The following is a 20266-nucleotide window of genomic DNA, read 5'->3' as shown; positions in this document are numbered from 1 at the left end:
GTGCAGTGTGGGGGGTGGGGGTGCCAGTTCATTGTGGGCAGCTGTGTTGCAGCCCCACGTGACTCATCTAACCTCAGACCACACCTGGGTGTGGGGGGGAGCGGGGTGCTCCCACCCTCCCCTGAGGGTTAGGCTCCTTCCCCCAGGCTGCTGGGTGGCTGAAGCAGGCTACCTCTGGAACCTGTGCATTTTGGGAGGCAACAGGCTGCGTGCTTGATGCTTAAGCCCCATGGCCTTGCGTGGGGCTCTGGGCCCTGGCCCCAGGGCTGAGTGCTGCCATCCCTCCCTAAGCAGCACCCCCAATCCCTCTCCACCCCCTGCTCCTTGCAGCAGTGGCTGGGCCCTGGGCCGCTCTGGGCAAGGCAGGGTGGTCCCGCTCAGAGCCCTGCCCGACACAAGCGCCTGGAATTGCAGTGCGGAAAAAAGCTTTTCCCAAACAGCCACCCAGCTGGGTTGAATTCTGCCTGGCCTGGCCGTTTGTTGTGTGAAAGTTCTAAGCTCTGTTTACCTCAAGGCCTACCCGTGCTTTCTGTCACTTGCTGTCATTTCCTGTTTGTTGGTGTACCAGCAAAAAGCTCCTCATTCCTGCCCTACCCCCACCCCACCCCGCAGTTACTGCTCCTGCCCCCCGGAAGCCCTCTCAGTCCCTGCATTCAGGGGCCAGGCCCCGTGGAAGACCCCAGGCAGCACTGCAGAACCAGGATGGCGTGGACACCAGTGCCTGTTCTGAGCCAGGGTCCGTGGGGCCCGGCACCTCCCTGGGACTCGGCGTAGCCTGTGGCCCGAGCACACCTGGGCTGAGCATCCTGTGGTGGGCAGGGACGGTTCCAGCAGCACCTGGGGAAGGAGCTTGGCGCTTGCGATGCCACCTTCATTCCCAGCTCCTCAGGGTGTGCTTGGCACGACGTAGGCTCAGAGGGAAACGCATCCACTTAGCCTTTAGAAGTGGACTGAGTGGCAGTTGATAGAAAACAGTCTTTTTTTTTTTTACAACCCAAAAACATTGTTCCTTTTGGGTGGATCAAGAACTTAGGTGTCCCGGTTGCCCCTCTTCCAGGCCAGCTCTCTGCTGTGGCCCAGGAGTGCAGTGGAGGATGGCCCAAGTGCTTGGGCCCTGCACCCCATGGGAGACCAGGATAAGCACCTGGTTCCTGCCATCGGATCAGTGCGGTGCGCTGGCTGCGGTGGCCATTGGAGGGTGAACCAACGGCAAAGGAAGACCTTTCTCTCTGTCTCTCTCTCACTGTCCACTCTGCCTGTCAAAAAAATAAATAAATAAATAAAAGAACTTAGGTGTATTTGGAAAGGCAGGTTTGTGGTGGCCATTCCAGCTGGAGGCAGCGCTGTTGCCTGGCGGGGGGTTCCCTTAGGTCAGGGCAGCCCTTGAACGTGAAAGCGGAAAAGTGTTGTAAGTTTGTGGGGCTGAGGCCCTGCGGCACTTAGTACGTGGGTGAGGGTTTTGCATACTCTCGCGTGTTCCCAAGCTGATGAAGGATTTAAAGCTTCAGGCTGGGGTGGACACTGGGGACTTGGGACACCTGTGTTGCACAGTGGAGGGCCTGGTTTGAATCTGAGCTAGTCTGCTTTTTTTTTTTTTTTAATTTATCTGTTTGGAAGTGTGGGGAGCAACCCGGACTAGACTAAGTTACTGGAATTAAGACTTATTCTATGCATCTGCTCTCCCACAATATGGCGCTGAGAAGGGAGAAACAGCTTCTACACAGCTGCCTCCAGTTCAACCAATAAACAGCAGGACCTGCTCCTGATTGGAGGAGAGCAGCGTACTCGGCGTGTGGGTAGCAGAGTTGGGATTGGTGGAAGAGGACTATAAAGGAGGAGAGAGACAACATGTACTGGGAACATCTATCTGAAGGAACACCTGTGCAGCCCCCGAGAGAGCTGGCCGGCGGTGTGCCGCTCCCCCGTGGAAGTGGGGAAAGTGGCTAGGGGGAACCGCCCTTCCACGGAGGTGGAAGGGACGGTAGCCAACCCGGGAAGAACCAGCAGCAAACCCGGGGAGGGCCGAGCAGACAAAAGAACAGCGCAGGGTCCTGTGTCATTCCTCCACGAAGAGGGGGAGCGACATAATGGTTCCGTGACTCGGATATGAAGCCTAGGCAGGGTTTAGTGTCGTTCCTCCACGAAGACGGGGAGCGACATAATGGTGCCGTGACTCGGATATGAAGCCTAGACAGGGTTTAGTGTCGTTCCTCCACGAAGACGGGGAGTGACATAATGGTGCCGTGACTCGGATAGGAAACCTAGGAGGGAAGAAGCGGGAAGAAGTGGGAAAATACCGGAGAGACTAGCAAAGAGCCTAGGGAAAGCCGGACGGAAAATGTGCCAGAAGAAGCTATTGAAAGCCTAGGCATAGACTCGGATATGGACTGTGGGAAAGAAGTTAGGATTAAAAGCGAAAGTGAAAGCTTTCATAGACTCCGATGCAGACTATGGCGGGGAAGCTAGGAGATTGAAAGTGAAAGTGAAACCTGGAGGAGGCTTGGACTCGGATACGGACTGTGGGGAGAAGCCAGGAGAAATGAGGGAGGAATATTGTTGGAAGAAAACTTAGGGAAACATACCGGGTAGAGAAAAATGTTAGGGAAATTGAAGCCGAGGGGGGCAGGCCGAGGCGGAGACGTAAGCCAGCTTGGAATTCTTTAAGTCAGCCCGGGGAGCAAAAGGCGAAAAGTTAAACCAGAGGCGGAAACGTGGGCCAGGTTGGAATCCGTCAGATTAGCCCGGGGAGCAAAAGACAGGAAGCCAAACCATAAGGCGGAGACGCGTAAGCTAGGTTGAATTCGCCAGGTTAGCCTGGGGAACTTAGATTGAATACTGGTGGTGGCGGAAACGTAAGCTACGCTGTGTGACTCGCGGAAGCTGCCGCGTGCAGAGAGAGCGTGCGGGGCGTGAATAGATAGGGAACGTGGGGCTAGTGCGAGGCTGTGGTGCGGGCGCGAAGGGGCGCGGAGACCGCAGAGTGCACGCGCGAAGCCGGGAAGCCACGCAGATGAGAGAAGCATGGGCTGAAGTGGCTCAGACCTGGGAAGCCGCCGAGAAGCAGCCTCGGGGCGGGCGCCGGGAAGCCGCAGGGATAAGAGAAACAGAAGTTTAGAAGTAAAATGAGAGAAATAGGAATGCTGGTAGATAGAAGTAAAATAGGAGAAATAGGAATGCCCGGAGATAGAGAAATAGAGAAAAATAAGGCCTCCCCTCAACATAGCAATGAGAGAGCTTGGATTTGGTCTGCCTGATTAGGGAGGTGGTGAGCACCTGCGGGCGGCTAGCAGCTTATGCGCCGCAGGTCACTGAAGACAGGCACGAATTAACATCAATAAGTCTCCCCACAATACGGCAATGAGAGGGCTTGGATTCGGTCTGCCTGATTGGTAGGGCTTGTAAGCACCTGCAGGCAGTTCTAGCAGAACAGAGCATGTGCTGCAGGGCACCGAACACAGGCACGCATCAGCACCTAAAAACCTCCTCACAACATGGCAAAGAGAGGACCCGGATTCGGTTTGCCTGATTGGTAGGGCTTGTAAGCACCTGTGGGCAACTCTAGCAAGCAGAGCAGAGTGTGTGCCGTGGGGCACCGAAGACAGGTGTGTATCAACGCCAAAAAATAAAAAGAAAGGGGGATCTGTGGGGAGCAACCCGGACTAGACTAAGTTACTGGAATTAAGACTTATTCTATGCATCTGCTCTCCCACAATATGGTGCTGAGAAGGGAGAAACAGCTTCTATACAGCTGCCTCCAGTTCAACCAATAAACAGCAGGACCTGCTCCTGATTGGAGGAGAGCAGCGTACTCGGCGTGTGGGCAGCCGAGTTGGGATTGGTGGAAGAGGACTATAAAGGAGGAGAGAGACAACATGCACCAGGAACAGCGCAGGGTCCTGTGTCGTTCCTCCGCGAAGAGGGGGAGCGACATAATGGTGCCGTGACTCGGATATGAAGCCTAGGCAGGGTTTAGTGTCGTTCCTCCACGAAGACGGGGAGCGACAGGAAGTCAGAGTTACCAAGAAGGAGGGGCAGAGGCAGAGAGAGATCGAGATCTTCTGTCCGCTGGCTCGTTCTCCAAATGGCTGAAGCCAGGAGCCAGAAGCTTCTTCCAGGTCTCCAACGTGGGTGCAGGGGCCCGAGCACTTGGGCCATCTTCTACTGCTTTCCCAGGCCACAGCAGAGAGCTGGATCGAAGTGGAGCAGCCGGGACTAGAACCAGTGCTCACAGGGGATGCCGGCACTGTAGGCGGAGGATTTACCCACTATGCCGCAGCCCCGGTCCCTAGCTTCCTGTTGATGCAAACCCTGGGAAGCAGCAGGCGACGGCTCAGGTGGTTGGATTCCTTTTGCCCGTGTGGGAGGCCCGGGTTGAGTTCCAGGCTCCTGGCTTTGGCCCGGTCCAGCTCTGGCTGTTGCAGAGTGAGCAAACAGACCTGTTTCTCTTTTACCTCTCTGCCTTCCAAATGAAATGAAAATAAGTAAAGGAAAACTGAAGCTTCGGGCTGGCTCTCCAGGGTGCTGTTCTGGGTTGGCAGCGCCTTCCTTCCTGAAAAGGATTCCTGTGGTCATAGCACCGCAGCCCTGGGGGCTGACGGGGGCCTCTGGCCTGCTTGTCAAGCCCCTCCCCACCCCCACTTCTCACTAGCTCATCCTTTGCCTTCCTTCCCTGGCAGTGGCTTTGGGTACAGGAGCATGGGTGAGTGACAAGAAATAGGGGGGCTCAGGGGGCACAATAAAAGTAAGAGCATCCATGGGAAAAAGTGATACATTTCCAGAAGACGGCAGCACACTTGACGAACGCTCACGTGGCCGACAGGGTCCACGGAGACTGCCCAGCGAGAACGCCGTGTGTGTGTGTGTGTGTGTGTGTGTGTCTGTCTGTCTGTGGGCGGTGGCACAGTGCAGCCCTGCCCTGAGCTCCGTGGGGCATCCGTGGGCCTGTGGTCGGAGGCTCCTCTGTGGTGTCACAGCTGCCGCCCAGAGCTGTCCTGCCCGGAGGCCCCTGTCCCTCGAGTGTTTGCTTAGAGGTGCAGAAGTGCCACGGTTCCCTTTTTCCTTTGCTTTAAAACCATTTTTTTAAAAGAGTCCCTGAGCTGGGTGATAGCCTCAGCGTGTGCTCTGGGGACCGCGTGGGGTGGCGTAGCTGGAGAACAAGCGACGCGGAGCGCAGGGTCTGGAAGCCCCTGGCCGGGGCTCAGAGCGAGGGCAGTTGGGAGCGGGCAGTGTGGCAGTCCCGGGAGGGGCCTGGGCCCTGCCGCTCTGCCACTGCTCTGTCTGGTTTTGTGTCTCCCAGGAGGAGTCTGCTGCGAGTGCGGGCCATGGACTTCCTCACGTCCACCGCCATCCTGCCCCTGCTCTTTGGCTGCCTGGGCATCTTCGGCCTCTTCCGCCTGCTGCAGTGGATGCGAGCCAGGGCGTACCTGCGGGGGGCTGTGGTGGTGATAACGGGCGCCACGTCGGGTCTGGGGAGAGGTAGGTCCCGAGGTGGGGCTGGGGGGGGGGGCGGCGGCACGCCAGGGGTGTGGAGCAGCTGCGCTGGACACAGGAAGTGCAGATCAGGGGGCGGCCGGACGTCACCATCAGTGGTCCTTTGGAAAAAGCTGGGGCTTAAGTGCATTGCGAAGTGGCCCTGACTCTCTGCCTTGGGGTGGGCCAAAGCCAGTTCTGACTCAGGCCAGCTGGAGACTACGTGGGCAGCCTCACTCTGCTCCAGCTGCTTATTTTTTGTTAAAAACGTCATTTTATTATTTATTTGAAAGACAAGGAGAGAGAGGTCTTCCATCTGCTGTTCACTTCTCAAATGGCTGCAATGGCCAGGGCTGGGCCAGGCTGAAGCCAGGAGCCAGGAGCGCCATCCAGGTCTCCTATGCAGGTGCAGGGACCCAGGCACTTGGGCCATCCTCCCATTGCCCTCCCAGGCGCATCAGCAGGGAGCTGGGTCAGGAGTGGAGCAGCCAGGACTTGAACAGGCGCTCCGATATGTGATGCCTGTGTCACAGGCAGTGGCTTAAGCTGAGCCACACACCAGCCCCCTCCAGCTGCTTAGTGAAATGGGGGGGGGGGGGTGTCTCTGTGTGGAAGTTCAGAATCTTCAGACAACAGACAACTAATTTGAAAAATGTTTTTAGGTTCCATTCTGATTCGTGAATACCCCGCCTCCGAGTTTCAGGGACTGTGTGCTGGGATGAGGGCCTGGAGTCGGTCGGTCAAGCCCCCGCCCACTCCCCCTGGACAGAGGAGCTGCAGAGGCCTTGTCCCTTGCCCTCTACGTACAGGCGTGCCGCACTGTGCCCCCTGCCCTCCAGCCTCGGCTTCTGCACGCGAGCACACGGCACACTAGCACGCCTTCCCCTTCCCAGTGCGGTTCCGCGGGCCAAGCGCTAGGGCAACAGAGGAGAGGCAGGGTCCCTGCCCTCCAGGGGGCCGCAGTCCACGGAGAAGGGCGCCTTTGCCTCCTGGTGTTGCCGTGCCACCAGGGACGTTCGCAGCGGGCCTGCTGGGCCAGGCGCATGTGGGCGTCCTCCTTTGCTCAGCAGTTTGAGGCGCGTGGTCTCACTGGATGCCCAGAGCTGAGAGGCCGTGCCCTGTGGGACCCAGAACTCACCGTCCGGAAGCCTCACCTGGCGAGACGGTGGGGCCGCCAGGCGGTGGGACTAGAGATGGGTGCAGGCAGGCGGGTCCTGCCTGGAGGGTGAGGGAGGGGCCCGCAGCCTGGCTTCACTCGTAGGCCCCTGTGGATAGGAGGTGACGCATGGGGACATGGGGGTGAGTGCCACCTCTGGCACTGGAGCTGCAGGCTTTCCAACGGACAGCTGCCTCCAGGCTCGCTGCCACCTGCCTGTCCTCGGACCTGACTCAGCTCCTATGTATAGGCCCGGCAGCAGCCGCTGCGCTGGCTCCCAGAGAGGAAGTGGGTCTGCGAGCTGGCTGGGGCGGAGCGGCGAGCGGCAGGTGCCCCCGAGTGCCCTCCTCGGTCCCACCCGCTGCCCGACCGCACCGTGGAGGGAGGAGACAGCACACTTGAGAAAAGCAAGCCTCTGTCCTAGGGCCCAGGGCGTTCTCTCTGAAGAGGGGCTCACAGGGGGCAGTCACTCTGCTTATGCTGTCGCAGGGAAAGCGGGGACAGGTTCTTTTTTTTTTTTTAAATATTTACTTATTTATTTTGAAAGAGCTACACAGAGAGAGGAGAGGCAGAGAGAGAGAGAAAGAGAGAGAGAGGCATTTCATCTGATGGTTCACTCTGGCTGGAGCTGGGCCAATCTGAAGCCAGGAGCCAGGAGCTTCTTCTGAGTCTCCCATGCAGGTGCAGGGGCCCAAGGACTTGGGCCATCTTCTACTGCTTTCCCTGGCTATAGCAGAGAGCTGGATGGGAAGTGGAGCAGCTGGGACTCGAACCGGCGCCCATATGGGATGCCGGCACTTCAGGCCAGGGCGTTAACCTGCTGCGCCACAGCGCCAGCCCCAGGGACAGATTCTTAACCACTGGCCACCTCGAGTGTGACACCGCCGTGGCTGCCGCCGAGGACGCACTGCTGTGCCGTGGCTTCTAGGAGGGCCCGCTGGCCGTGCCAGCTCCGTGGAGGGTTGGGATTGCGCGGTGTCCAGACGGCTCCCTGTCTCTCTCCCGGCGGTCTCCTGTTTTGTGTGTTTAGGCTACGTGAGCTGCCCTTGTAGAACAGTAGAACCATTGAGTAGACGCACAGAATGTTCTGGATGCCTGCTTCAGCCAGCCCGAGCCGCACGGCCCTCACAGCTCTCCTGATTTATGAGCAGGCGTGCCGGCGGCACTGCACCGGCGCCTGCAGCCCCGGAGACACGGTGCCTTGGAGCTGTCCCCCCCCCTCCCCCCCGCCCCGACCTTCCTGTCTCCCTGAGGAAAGGCCGGTGGACTGCTTCCAGTCTCTTGTTCCCATGTCTGTCCCCGCCCTGCACAACATCTACTTCCTGCCGCCCCGGAGAGCGGAGAGCGGAGAGCGGGAGCAGAACCGAGGCGCCCGTCTTGGAGTGGTGATGTGCAGCACGCCTCCCTCCGTGTTCTGCGTCTTTGCCCCTCGGTAGCACCTTGCAGCGTGGTCCAACAGGAGGAAAAAACCAACTGAGCCCCAGGTTCCCGTCTTCGGGGATGCCTGAGCAGCCCCTCAGGAACGCTGGCACCGGCTGGGAGGGCCGCCCCGCCCCGCCCCACACTCACAGGCCTCTCACCAGGAAGGGGCTGGCGCTCAGGCCACGCCAGACCACCCCGGGACAGGCAGTAACTGTCTGCCCTTCTGTCCAGCGGGCCGGTGAACAAACCCAGGAGAAGCTGAGGAACACACCTGAGGGATGCCTGCCTTCCATCTCAGCCCCTCCTTCCGGGGAGCTCCAGGGGAGGGCTGAAAGCTGTTCACACCGCAGGAGCCCCCAGCCCTCTCCTCCCCGCCAGAGATGTCACAGCCTCCCCCCCTCCCCCCCCAGCAACGGCTCGCCCTGAGGGCAGGCCTGCCCCTTCCGCGAGCCGCGGAGACTGGCTTCCGTGTGGGACGGCCTGGGTGGCTCGCTGGCTGTGCCGTGGTCACCCAGGGGCCTGGGCAGAGAGAGAGATGAAGCCTTTGCCGAGCGCAGGCAGCCCCTCTTTGCACACGCCACGCGTTCCTGTTAGGCAGGTTCTAGAACATGCGGGAAAGGCCACTTCGAAACACGAGAGCGGTGGGCACTTGCGTGGTGCCTTCTGTCCACTCAGCGCAGTACTGAGTGCTCACCTCTTCCAGCTCCGCAGTCACCCCTGAGTGAGGCTGTCTGGCTACCTGTATCTTACGGAAGGGGGAAATGAGAAACAGGCTGTAACAGCGTGGTCACACAGCCAGTAGCGTTGGGAGTTGGCTTGGATATGGGAGGTCCAGCTCAGCCTGTTCTACTGACCGCTGGGCTCTATAGCTTTTCAAAACTAAGTTTCCAGGGACTGGCGCTGTGGCTCAGGGGATTAAGCCACTACCACCGCCACCGCCTGCGACGCCAGCATCCCATTTGGGCACCTGTTTGTGTCCCAGCTGCTCCACCTCTGATCCAGCTCCCTGCTAATGGCCTGGGAAAAGTAGGGGAAGATGGCCCAAGCGCTTGGGTGTGGGGTGCAGGTACACACCTGTGCCGTGCGGGGAGCGCCGTCACAGGGTTCTCATATGCTGGCGCTCCTCTTACCAGCACTGCAAGTCCCCCCCCCACCATGGAGAGAGCCTCCCCTTTCTTCCTCCCGGATGGCTCATCTTTGGGGGCGCAGGTGATGGTGGGACTTGGCCGTGACCTTTTCAGATTGTCACAGTTGTGAAATAGGTCACACACATGCCATGTACCATTTCAGCCATTTCCAAGTGCGTAATTCGGCGGCATTAGCCACTGTCCACATCCACGTGGCACACCTGGAGGAAGCTCTCGGCCCCGCCCTGGCCGTCACAGCCATCTGGGGAGTGAGCCAGCGATGGGAGATTCTCTCTCCCTGTCTCTCCTTCTCGCTCTCCAACTCTGACTTTCAAATAAATGAATCTTCGAAAAACAACACTAGGTTTCCAGGCTGCTGAAGCTTTCGGCAGGACACACCCGTGGGAGGATGAGAGAGTCTCCCTCTGCCCTGCCCCCGGTCCTCGGGGTTCACCCCCTGCCTCCAGAGGATGTCTGTCTGACGAGGCCCAGGGCCGACCGCAGGCCTCCCCTGGGACTCCAGCAGCGGAGCTAGGAGGAGACAAGATGAAGGCTTTGTCCCAGAAAGCAGGGCGGTGGTGTCAACGGGAACCCAGGGCTGCCCACACGTCCCATTCCTGGAGAAGCCGCCGGGCTGGGGAACAATGGCGAGACAAGACCTGCCGGCACTTGAGAGAGCCGGGCACCTCTGCCTTGGCTCCAGCCGCCCCAGCCTTGGCCGTCAGCTCTTTCTCTTCGCTCTTGAACTACCCCAGCCCCTCTGATTTGTGCTCGTTTTGCTGTGTCCCAGTGTGAGTTGAGCTCTGTTTCTGGTAACCAAGAGAATATTGAGTGAGAGGCCCCCTCCCTGCTGTGGCCCTAGCTCAGGTCCTTTCTAGTGGGCTTGGTGGAGCCTGGTGTCTCGCCCAGGCCCCGCCGTCCCAGCAGTAGTGAGCCCGTTACACAAAGACACCCTGGGTCCTTTGCTGTTGCGGGCATTAACCTGTGACCTCCACTTGTGTCGTTTTGCTGCCTGAACTCATCCCCCCAAGCCCGGCCAGGCTGTGAGACCCTCCACTTCGGCCCAGTGTCATCGGTCCCCAACCCTCGGGTGCAGCACCCAGGAAAGTGGGCCGCCACGTTTCAGGACTCCCGAGCTGAGCCATATGAGTACCCCAGCAAATCTGAGCAACATGGGAGCAGTGTAGATAGGGCTACAGCACGGTTTTAGGAGACCGTGGCGCCAGGGTGGTTGGCTGCCCCCACCAGCTACGTGGGGTAGTTTTGCCGCCTGTCCCTGGGAACACTCCTGCGGCCTACGTGACTTCCTCAGCTGTGAAAATGGGACGGAGCCCAGAGGACTGACTGTCGATGGAAAGTTCTGAGCACAGAACTTAGCCTAGCTGTCTTCCGCCTGCCTGCTCCTTGCCCTGTGGACGCCCATCACCAGCCGGGCCCTGACGGTGGCTCCGTGAGGTCTGCAGGTCCTCCAGTGCGGGAAGGATCAGCCAGGCGTCCTGCAAGCCTGGATGAGCCCGCCCCACCCCGGGGAGAGGGGCTTTGCCCTTCCTCGGCCGTCAGGGTTCTCTCTTCCTCCCTCAGAATGTGCCAAAGTCTTCCATGCCGCTGGTGCCAAGCTGGTGCTCTGTGGCCGGAACGTGGAGGCCCTGGAAGAGCTCACCAAAGAACTCAGCGCTTCTCACGCCACCAAGGTGAGCCCAGGGCCGTGTTTCGTGTGGGTGTGGGCTGCCGTCACGGGGTTCTCATATGCTGGCACCCCTCTTACCAGCACTGCAAGTCCCCCCCGATGGAGAGAGTCTCCCCTTTCTTCCTCCCGGATGGCTCATCTTTGGGGCACAGGTGATGGTGGGACTTGGCCGTGACCTTTTCAGATTGTCACAGTTGTGAAACAGTTATGTTGCACACATACCATGTACCGCTTCAACCATTTCCAAGTGCCTAATTGAGTGGTATTACCCACTGTCCGCATCTGCGACTTTGCAACAGCCCCGTAGCCTCCCTCTCACCATGTGTCTCTGTGAGTTGGCCCGCCCCACCCAGGGGGGAGTCGTGCAGTATCCGGGTGCGTTTGTTTCCCTGTCTGACTCACCTCACTTGGCACCACGTCCACAAGCTTGTCTCCAGGCCGCAGCCTGTGCCGGAGGCCCCTTCCTCTTTAAGGCTGGGTAATGTTCCACGGTGCGTACGTGCCACATTCTGCTTAGCTGTGCCCATCGGCGGACACTGGATGGTTTCCACCTTTTGACCACGGTGAGGAAGGCCGCCGTGGCGTGGGTGTACGAGGATCCTCTCTTGGAGTTTCTGCTGTCACTGACCCGGGACAGACGCCTAGGGGCAGAATTGCCCGGAGGTCTCTGTTCACCCTGGGGAGGGGCCGCAGTAAGGCCACGGTCTCTCCACCCCCCACCCCCGGCAGTGCCGCAGTCCGGTTTCAGCCTGCCCTCCTGTAACCCTTGGGACGCCTCCATCCTGGGAGGTAGGACGCGAGAGCTCGCCGTGCGTCCGACCTGCGTCTCCCGAGTCGCAGGCGATGCCGAGCGTCTTCTGTGTGTGCCGGGCACTTGTGTATCCTCGAGCGGTGTCCCGCTCCCTTGCCCTGCTCACAGTCATGTGGTCGTCACTGCTGGCTTGCGGCATTCTGTGTGTGTGCTGGACTTCCAGTCCTTAGATACTGTCTCTCCCATCGAGTAGATCGTCTTTTTCAGTTTTCTTCATTCTGTCCTTTGAAAAAAATCATTCCTTTTGGTGGATGAAACCCAGTTCATCGGTGTTTTTTTTTTTGCCTGTGCCTTTGGTCACATCCATACACTTGCCGCCAAGTCCAGTGTCAGGTAGGTCTCCCCACGTTTCCTCCTGTGCGGGTTTTCACGCTCACGTCTGACCCAGCGGAGTTAGTGGCACTGTGCGGTGTGAGACCAGTCCAGCGCCCCCTTGGACAGCACTGCTGGCTGACTGTGCTTGCTGGATCTGTGTGGCGCCTGGGGAGAGAATCAGCTGGGCGCGTACGCTGAGGCTCTTTATTCTGTTGCATTGGTGATTACTACATCTGTCAATGTCGGTGCTGTACTCTTTCTTTTTTTTTTTTTAAAAGATTTTATTTATTTATTTGAGAGGTAGAGTTACAGACAGTGAGAGGGAGAGACAGAGAGAGAGGTCTTCCACCCGCTGGTTCACTCCCCAGATGGCCACAACAGCTGGAGCTGCACTGATCTGAAGCCAGGAGCCAGGTGCCTCTCCTGGTCTCCCATGTGGGTGCAGGGCCCAAGCACTTGGGCCATCCTCCACTGCACTCCCAGGCCATAGCAGAGAGCTGGCCTGGAAGTGGAGCAGCTGGGGCATGAACCAGTGCCCATCTGGGATGCTGGCACTGCAGGCGGCGGCTCTACCCACTATGCCACAGCGCTGGCCCCGTGGGTCATCTCTTAAAAAGATCTGTTCTGGCTGTCTCTCTTGCTTGGAGAGGTTAGCCTGCTTACCACGCATGGAATCACGGGAGAGGGAGTTCTGCCCATTTTCTCTCTCCCGCATGCCTCCTAGCTCTCCCCTCACTCTTCCTTTACTGCGCCCGTTTGCGTTTGGTTGAATTATTTTGGTATGAAATGCTTTGATTCCCTTCTCTTCCCCACCTGTATGTTTTCGTCGCGGTCAGCTGGGAATTACAATCTAAGGTGCCACAGCTACAACACTAATTGAAATGCATACCAATTAGTTTCAGTGGCTAGGAAGACTCTGTCCAGCCCTCCCAGGCTCTCTTTCTGCTATAAGCGTAACAATAGGTTTGCTCCATAGGCTGTAGCTGTTTGTTATTCATCGTCTTTATAGTGGCCTCCAAAGCCAACATCACACCGCAGGCTCTGGGAGCCCCCCCCCCCCCCTCTGCTCCCGAGCCTGGAGGCCCTGAGTGCTTCCCGTATCTGGGAACATCTTGGTTTTCCCTTCATTTTTGAAAAAACAGCTGTGCCAGACACAGCATTCTTGTGTTTCTGTTTATTTGTTTTTGCTCTTAGCACTTTGAATATGTCAACCCCACGGGCCTTGGCTTTCAAGGTTTCTGATGAAAATCCCACCGAGGGTCACCTTGAGGACCCCTTGTACGTGAGGACTGCTCTGCCCTCGCTGAGCTCAGTCCCCGCTTGTCCCTGTGATTTCTGTCTCCCGACGGCTTCGCTGTGTGTATCCGCGAGTCTCCTCCCCACGTCCTCACCTGGAGTACCTAAGACACAGTTGTGTCCAAGCCTTTGCCTGGTTGAGTACATCACGTGGCTTTCTCAGGCGTGTTTGCCAGAGGCTTGTTTATGTTTTTGCACCTCTCCCCCAGACGGGTAGAGCACCTTTAACTGCACTGGAACTGGGGCTGCCATGAGGGGTAGCGGGTGGAGCCCCTGCTTGTGATGTCGGCACCTCCGTGCTGGGGCGCCAGGTTGTAGTCGGGCTGCCCCACTTGCGATACAGCTCTCTGCTAGAGGTGCCTGTGGGAAGCAGCAGGTGTTGGCCCAACTACTTGGGCTCCTCCCACTCACGTGGGAGACCTTGATGGGGTTCCTGGCTCCTGGCAGCCATCTGGGGAGTGAACTAGCAGCTGGAAGACCTGTCTCCCTCTTAGTGCCAGTCTGCCTTTCAAATAAATACATCTTCTTTTTTAAAAAATCATTTATTTATTTCATTTAAAAGGCAGAAATACAGAGAGAGAAGGAGAGAGATACAGAGTGTCTTGCATCCATTGGTTCACTCCACCAAGTGGCCGCGACGGCCAGGGCTGAGCAAAGCCGAAGCCAGGAGCCAGGAGCTTCTTCTGGGCCTCCCACGTGGGTGCAGGGCTCCAGGCACTTGGGCCATCTTCTGCTGCCTTCCCAGGTGCATTAGCAGGGAGCTGGATGGGAAGTGGAGGAGCTGGGACTTGAACCAGTGCTCATATTAAGGCAGGCGGAGGCTTAACCACAGCGCTGGCTGCAATAAATAAATCTTAAAACAAACAAAGGGAAGCCTACTCGAGGCCGCTTTGGCTGGTGATGGTTGAAACAATGCTTATGTACTTCCGTGCTGCCCCCCAGCCAGGTGAGCCCCTGACCCAGACCTCAAGGTCAAGGTCCTTCTTGCCCATTCTGGTTCCCTCCAGCCACCCCAGAGGTATGGGCTGCCTTTCCCACAGCTGACGGCCGCCGGACCCAGATGGCCCCACCAAGCCGAAACTAACCACAGCCTACCGGCAGGGCTGTGTGATACCATACCCAGTAACAGCGTCCGGGTCTGCCCCCGACCCTTTATTTCAGGACAGCGACCCCCTGCCCGCCTGGCTGGTCCTGCTCTCCAGCCCCAAAGCTTGAGTCTTCCTGATGAGGTCTGAGCAAGGTGCTGAGGGGCCAGCTCCAACCAGCTCAGGCTGGCTCCCTGTTGGATCTGAATGTGTAGTCTCCCCTCTGCCTCCTGATGTGGGAACAGATCAGCCGTCCTCCCTGGCCCGGCATCCTGGGCCCAGGTTATCCCCAGGAAGCCTTCGCTCTCCCGGAGCTCCCTTCTTCACTTCCCCAAGTCCCATCCTGGGGAACAGAAGCCCCCCTCGCCCCCCGCGCTGGCAGCTGCAGACCCCAGAGACCCAGCAGACACTTGGAGACTCAGGCTGGGCTCCTGCGCCACCTCTGCCCTCACCCCGACTCGTCCCGCTGGTTTCTGCCCCCTCGCTCCCGCGGGGAAGCCCCCGAAGTGAGCTTGCGCAGTGACTCGTTCTCCAGCAACATTCACAGCCAGGGGCTGGTCTGTGCCTGCTGCTGGGTCCCCTGCCTGGCGCGGGGGCGTGCGGGGCGGGGGGGGGGGCGTATAAAGAACATTTCACAAGCAGGTGAAGCCGAGTGGCCTAACCTGGGCCGGCCAGCACCCGCGGGGCTCCGCTGAATGCCGTGGCTGCCCGGGAGGAGTGGGCAGGCAGAGCATCAGGCCTGACCCTGGCCTGTGCCCGACCCCCAGGCAGGGCGGGGCAGGAGTGGCCCCTAGATTAAGTCCGAGGCTCCCGCCGCCCGGAAGCAGCCCGGGCCGCCGCCCCTTGGGAAGAGGGTTGCTGCAGGCAGGCGGGTCCCTAAGCAGGAGCGCGTGGTTCACGTGGCCGGTCCCTGAGGTGTGTCTGCTGTCTGTGGCATTTGACCAGGTGCAGACGCACAAGCCTCACACAGTGACCTTCGACCTCACAGACCCCGGGGCCGTAGCCACAGCAGCCGCCGAGATCACACGGTGCTTCGGCCACGTGGACATCCTCATCAACAATGCCGGCATCAGCTACCGCGGGGCCGTCCAGGACACCACACTGGACGTGGACAAGAGGGTCATGGAGACAAACTACTTCGGCCCGGTTGCTCTGACGAAAGGTATCGGTCTGGGGCCGGAAGGGAAGAGAGCCTGGCCCGGCCTCCCTCACCGGGCTCAGCCCCACCGGGCCCCATCCTCCCCGTCACCCTGGGCATTTGCTGCACCTGGCTGATCCAGATGCTCCCCCCAGTGACGGGCTCAGCTCCTCTCCTGGGTGGCCTGTGGCTGGCACTGGCAGAGGGAATTCTGCGGGCAGCGGAGGGGGCTCCCGCGGGTCTCCCCGGCTGGCCCGGGGGTGGCCCAGCCTGCGCCCTCTCTCCTCAGCACTCCTGCCCGGCATGCTCAGGAGGCGGCAGGGCCACGTCGTGGCCATCAGCAGCGTCCAGGGCAGGATCGGCATCCCCTTCCGGTCGGCCTGTGAGTACTGCCCCCCCACCCCCGCTGTCTTTACTCCTGGTCGTAAAGCTGCCACAGGGTGGGCACTTCCCAGGAGGCGTTCCCCCCCCCCCCGGGGCTTCAGGTGCCAGGGCGCTCCGAGCCGTGCACCCCCCAGCAGGTGGATCGGGCCTCCGCCGGCCCCTCTGCCGGCCGCTACGCTGTCACGCCCCGGGCGGAAACGTTGAGCACGTTGGGGCTGTGACATGAGATCTGTGCGTCCTCTCCGTCTCCTGAAACTCTGGCCGGGGGCCCTGGGCGGCTGCGGCATGGGGGTGGTCGCTGGGAGGTACCAGGGCGGGACAAGAAGGCGGGGCCTCAGGAGGAGGAAGTGGCGCCGAGTGGCCGGTGGTGCGTCAGTTGTGGCTGTGTGGCCAGTGCGGCTCCCCGGAAACCCCAGAGAACGGCGTTCCTTGCTTCCACACAGCTGGACCCGGCGGGTCCTGGAGGCGGCGCCCCGGGGGGAGGGCAGGGCGGCCGCACAGCCCCGCAGTCTCTCGCCCACGTAGCTTCCATGGCCCCCGGGACACGCGCCCCCCCCAGCTCCCTGGGCCGCACGTGTGGACGTGAGGAGGGGTCCTGGCAATCCACGGGTGAAAACCTGGGGCCTTGCGGCTGCCGTCCACCGTGGGGGGCAGGGGCCATCTCGGGACCGAGCCCCCAGCCACGGCCAGGTGGGCTGGGTCAGGACGGGGTGAGTTAGAGGATCCCCCAGCTGCTGGCATGGTCTGACCCCACCCGTGGCGAGTGCAGCTGTGGGGGGGGGGGCGGGCGTGGACTTGGTTTTGCTGCTGGGCAGCACGTGCCACCAGGTTTTCCTGCGTGGACTCAAACACAGAATGACGGGGCGCGCAGTGGGAACCCTCCCGCGCGGCAGGGTGCGTCTTGGCAGCGGGCCGTGGCCCTGCCGCAGCTAAGGATGTGACTTCGTTACACAGTGGCAGGTACACGGAGTGTAGGTTGTTTTTTTTTTTTTTTAATTGATTTGAAAGGCAGAAAGAGAGAGCTGCAAATTGCTAGTTCACTCCCCAAATGTCCCGACAGCTGAGGCCAGACCCAGGAGCCTGTAACTCAATCCGTCTTGCACGTGGGCGGCAGGAACCCCATTACTTGAGCCGCCCCTGCGGCCTCCCCAGGTCCTGGCTGATCGGCACCGATCGGCACGTGTGTCATAAATACAGCCCCCCCCCCCGGGCGTGTGTGCGCATGCGTGAGCGAGAGTGAGCAGGCAAGAGGATAGGAGTGAGGGGTGGGCGGGGTGGATGGGCGGCAGCCCCCGCCCGGCAGGGCACCCACCACCCACCACCCACCGCCCCGCCCCGCAGACGCGGCCTCCAAGCACGCGACCCAGGCCTTCTTCGACTGCCTGCGCGCCGAGGTGGAGCAGGATGAGATCGAGGTGACGGTCATCAGCCCTGGCTACATCCACACCAACCTGTCGGTCAACGCCGTCACGGCGGACGGCTCCCGATACGGAGGTGAGGCCCGGCCGGCCGCAGAGGGCGCTCGCCTCCGGGAATCCCTGGTCACTTTTACGTGGAACATACTGTCACAGGAGACGTGCCGCAGGGGCGGGGGACTCCTCTCCATCCCAGCCGCCCCGTGCCCGGGTCCCGGGGCCAAGGCGGTCAGCCCCCACCCAGTGTGCCTGACCAGTGACCCGCTTCAGGGTCTCCCTCCCGTCCCACGCGCTGGGGCCGCTGGGGCCGGCCTGCCCTCCCCCTCCAGCGCAGCCCCCCAGTGCCTGCCTCATTGAGAACAGCTGCTCGGCCCTCCCGGGGTCTCCTGGAGCCCTGGGTCCCCCCAGAACCCCGGAAGGCTTCCCTGTGGTACTCGGCAGCGGGTAGAGCTGGGCCTTCCTGGCCGTGAGCTGGTAGCGCCCGCGGGGCCAGGCCACCCTGCCACGGGTTGTTCCGGCCGTCAGAGGTCAGGAAGCCCCTCCTCAGGCGGGGCTGGGCCTTGCTTGGAGTGCGCTCCGGCTGGCCTCTGCCCCAGACCACCAGGCAGTGACCGGGGTCCCATCGTCCTGGACCCTGCGTCTCCCCAGAGCGCAGAGTCGGCAGGGGAGGCCCTGCGCTGCCCCAGGCCTCATGTTTGCGTTGTGTTGTGTTTACCTCAGCCATGGACCAGAACACAGCCCAGGGCCGCAGCCCCGCCGAGGTGGCGCGGGCCGTGCTGGCCGCCGTGGGGAGGAAGCAGAAGGACGTGGTGCTGGCCGACCTGCAGCCGTCCCTGGGCATCTACCTGCGCACTCTGGCGCCCGGGCTCTTCTTCCGGCTCATGGCCTCCAGGGCCAGGAAGGAACGCAAGGCCAAGGACTCCTAGGGCCGCCTCCTGCCTCCCCAGGGGTGAGGGGCAAAGGTGAGAGATAAAAATACGCAATAAACAGCCAGGCCCCCGGTGCTCCAGGCCTGGAAGAAGCTCGCGTCTCTGAATTCCAGCCCTGCCAGCTCCTGGAAGTCGGCGTCAGAACCGCCATGTGCGAGGTCCGCACCGACTGCTGGGGTGCAGGCCACACCTAAAAGGAACCCCCATCCCCCCCACCCGCTCTCAGCACAGCCCCTGGACGGCGGATGAGCGCACTGGGCGACAGCGGCCGACAGGGGGCGCAGGAGGCTGCCCGGCCCAGCGTGCTCTGGGAAGCCGGCGGAGGGGCAGGGCCCGGACCCAGGCCCCTGGCGCAGGGCGGCCTGCAGTGGTTGGCCTGCTTCCACTCTGTAGGGGCTCCCTGAGCCAGCCTCACTTCTCAAGTTGAGGGAGCAGCCCACTGTACACTTCCCGAAATTGGAATAAAATCCTCCCAGTGTGGACACCTTGCTCCGAGTCCCAACTCTGGCCCGGCTGGGCTGGCGTCTTCTGTCTGATGAAGCTCCACCTAGACCTCCCACGTGGGTGGCAGGCACCCAAGCACCCGAACCATCATGGCTGCCCCTCCAGGTCTGCGCCAGTCCAGGGCTCAAACCCGGGCACTTGGACGCAGGACTCAGGCATCCTAAGCCCTAGGCCCCACGCCTGCCCGGCCCGCGACAGGTGACGCGAGATGCAGGTGCACACAGGATGGGCCTCAGCTCAGTCTTCCGCAGCCGCCGCTCTAGAGCTCAGCCCGGGTCAGCAGGACGCCCAGGGTGCAGCAGTAACGGCACGATGCCACCCGGGGCCTGGCCGTCTCTCCATGAGGCCGAGGTGTCTGGTTTGGGAGCCCTGTGACAGGCCCACACCCCAGCACCGTGGGAGGTTCATTTACCTAACATTTTAAAAAAACCAATGCACTCTGTAAAACCTACTCTGTGGTCAGTGACACACATAGGAAACTACACGGTGCGACCTGAGCAGCCACTCCAAGCTCCATGCAGCGGTCTGCCGCGAGGCCCAGGGCCTGCTCCTCCCGGTCAGAGGCTGAGGCCTGTGGGCCCGTGCGCCCTGGAGTCCACACTGCTCTGAACTGAAGCCGCCTCGCCCCAGGACAGGGCACCCTCAACGAAGGAAGCGCAGGTGTGCAGGGCCCTTTCTCGGGGCCCGATCCGGCTCCTGCTCGCAGCTCTTGGCTCTATGCTTGGCTTTGCCGCACGACCATGTGCCACCTGGGGCAGTCCCATGGCTCTGCTCCGGTACTCACCTCTGTCCACAAAGCACGGGGTATGTCGGGGCCCCCACGCGTCCCACTGCTCGGAGATGCTCTGTACTTTGCTCCTCGGGCCTGGGGGTGTCGAGTTTCCTGCCAGCGCAGACCGGTGCGGGAGGCTCTGGGGAGGGCCCCGTGGTGTTCTTGGTCTCCCAGTTTTGGCCCAGCCCAGTCCCAGCTATTGTAGATATCACGGAGCAGACAGGAGCTTGTTCTCAAAAAAGAAGTCGACTAAAAAACCACCACCACAAAGACCAGGCCGGTTTACCTCGAGGATGGCCTGATCTTCCCAGGCCGTGGTACCACACGGGAGGGCCGCGGGGACGAGGCCTTGGGGTGACTGCACACTGTCCCTGCAGCAGCTGCCACAGCACAGGCCCAGGAAGTGACAGCCCCTCTGACCTGGCTCCCCGCACCCGCAGAGCCCCCGCCCTTTGCACCCGGTTTCTGTTTGGGGGGTGGGCTTCTGCTCTGCTTGTCATTCCCGCCTGGCCAAGGGGCCGCAGGCACCGCTCTCACAGCTGACCCTGTGTGGCCCAGGCAGGCGCTCTGATTGGGTCCCTGACGTCGAATGGCCACCCTGGGCCCCGAGAGCCCCGCCCCCAGGCTGCGCCCCCCTTCTGGACTGGTGTCAGATGCGGGGGACTCCCTGGCTGTCCTGGCGGAGGCAGGCCTGAGGAGTGGAGGTGGGGGAATAAGGCAGGGCGGGCCCACCAACCCAAAGCCGGAAGTCCCAGA

The 20266-nt window shown here is 60.9% G+C and overlaps 1 protein-coding gene across 8 annotated transcripts in view; it reads left to right on the top strand.

The window, feature by feature from the left end:
- The window catches only part of DHRS7B (dehydrogenase/reductase 7B), a 42933-nt gene extending 24217 nt beyond the window's left edge, over positions 1-18716 (top strand). For 4 of the 8 annotated variants that reach the window (XM_051839777.3, XM_089317093.1, XM_051839778.3 and 1 more), the window contains 6 exons: positions 5297-5475; positions 10756-10865; positions 15314-15530; positions 15796-15888; positions 17232-17384; positions 18026-18716. In XM_051839777.3, the coding sequence (XP_051695737.1) occupies positions 5297-5475; positions 10756-10865; positions 15314-15530; positions 15796-15888; positions 17232-17384; positions 18026-18231 (958 nt within the window). In that variant the 3' untranslated portion in view covers positions 18232-18716. The remainder of the gene's footprint in view (positions 1-5296; positions 5476-10755; positions 10866-15313; positions 15531-15795; positions 15889-17231; positions 17385-18025) is intronic. The other 4 variants (XM_089317094.1, XM_089317096.1, XM_089317095.1 and 1 more) reach the window with 3 other exon arrangements.
- Positions 18717-20266: the final 1550 nt, after the last annotated feature.

The sequence above is a fragment of the Oryctolagus cuniculus genome, chromosome 17 (genome assembly GCF_051225735.1).
Source record: "Oryctolagus cuniculus isolate XC-2025 breed Fujian yellow rabbit chromosome 17, ASM5122573v1, whole genome shotgun sequence".
NCBI lineage: Eukaryota > Metazoa > Chordata > Mammalia > Lagomorpha > Leporidae > Oryctolagus > Oryctolagus cuniculus.
The sequence above is the reverse complement of the archived record's forward strand: the minus strand, read 5'-3'. Positions and strand labels throughout refer to the sequence as shown.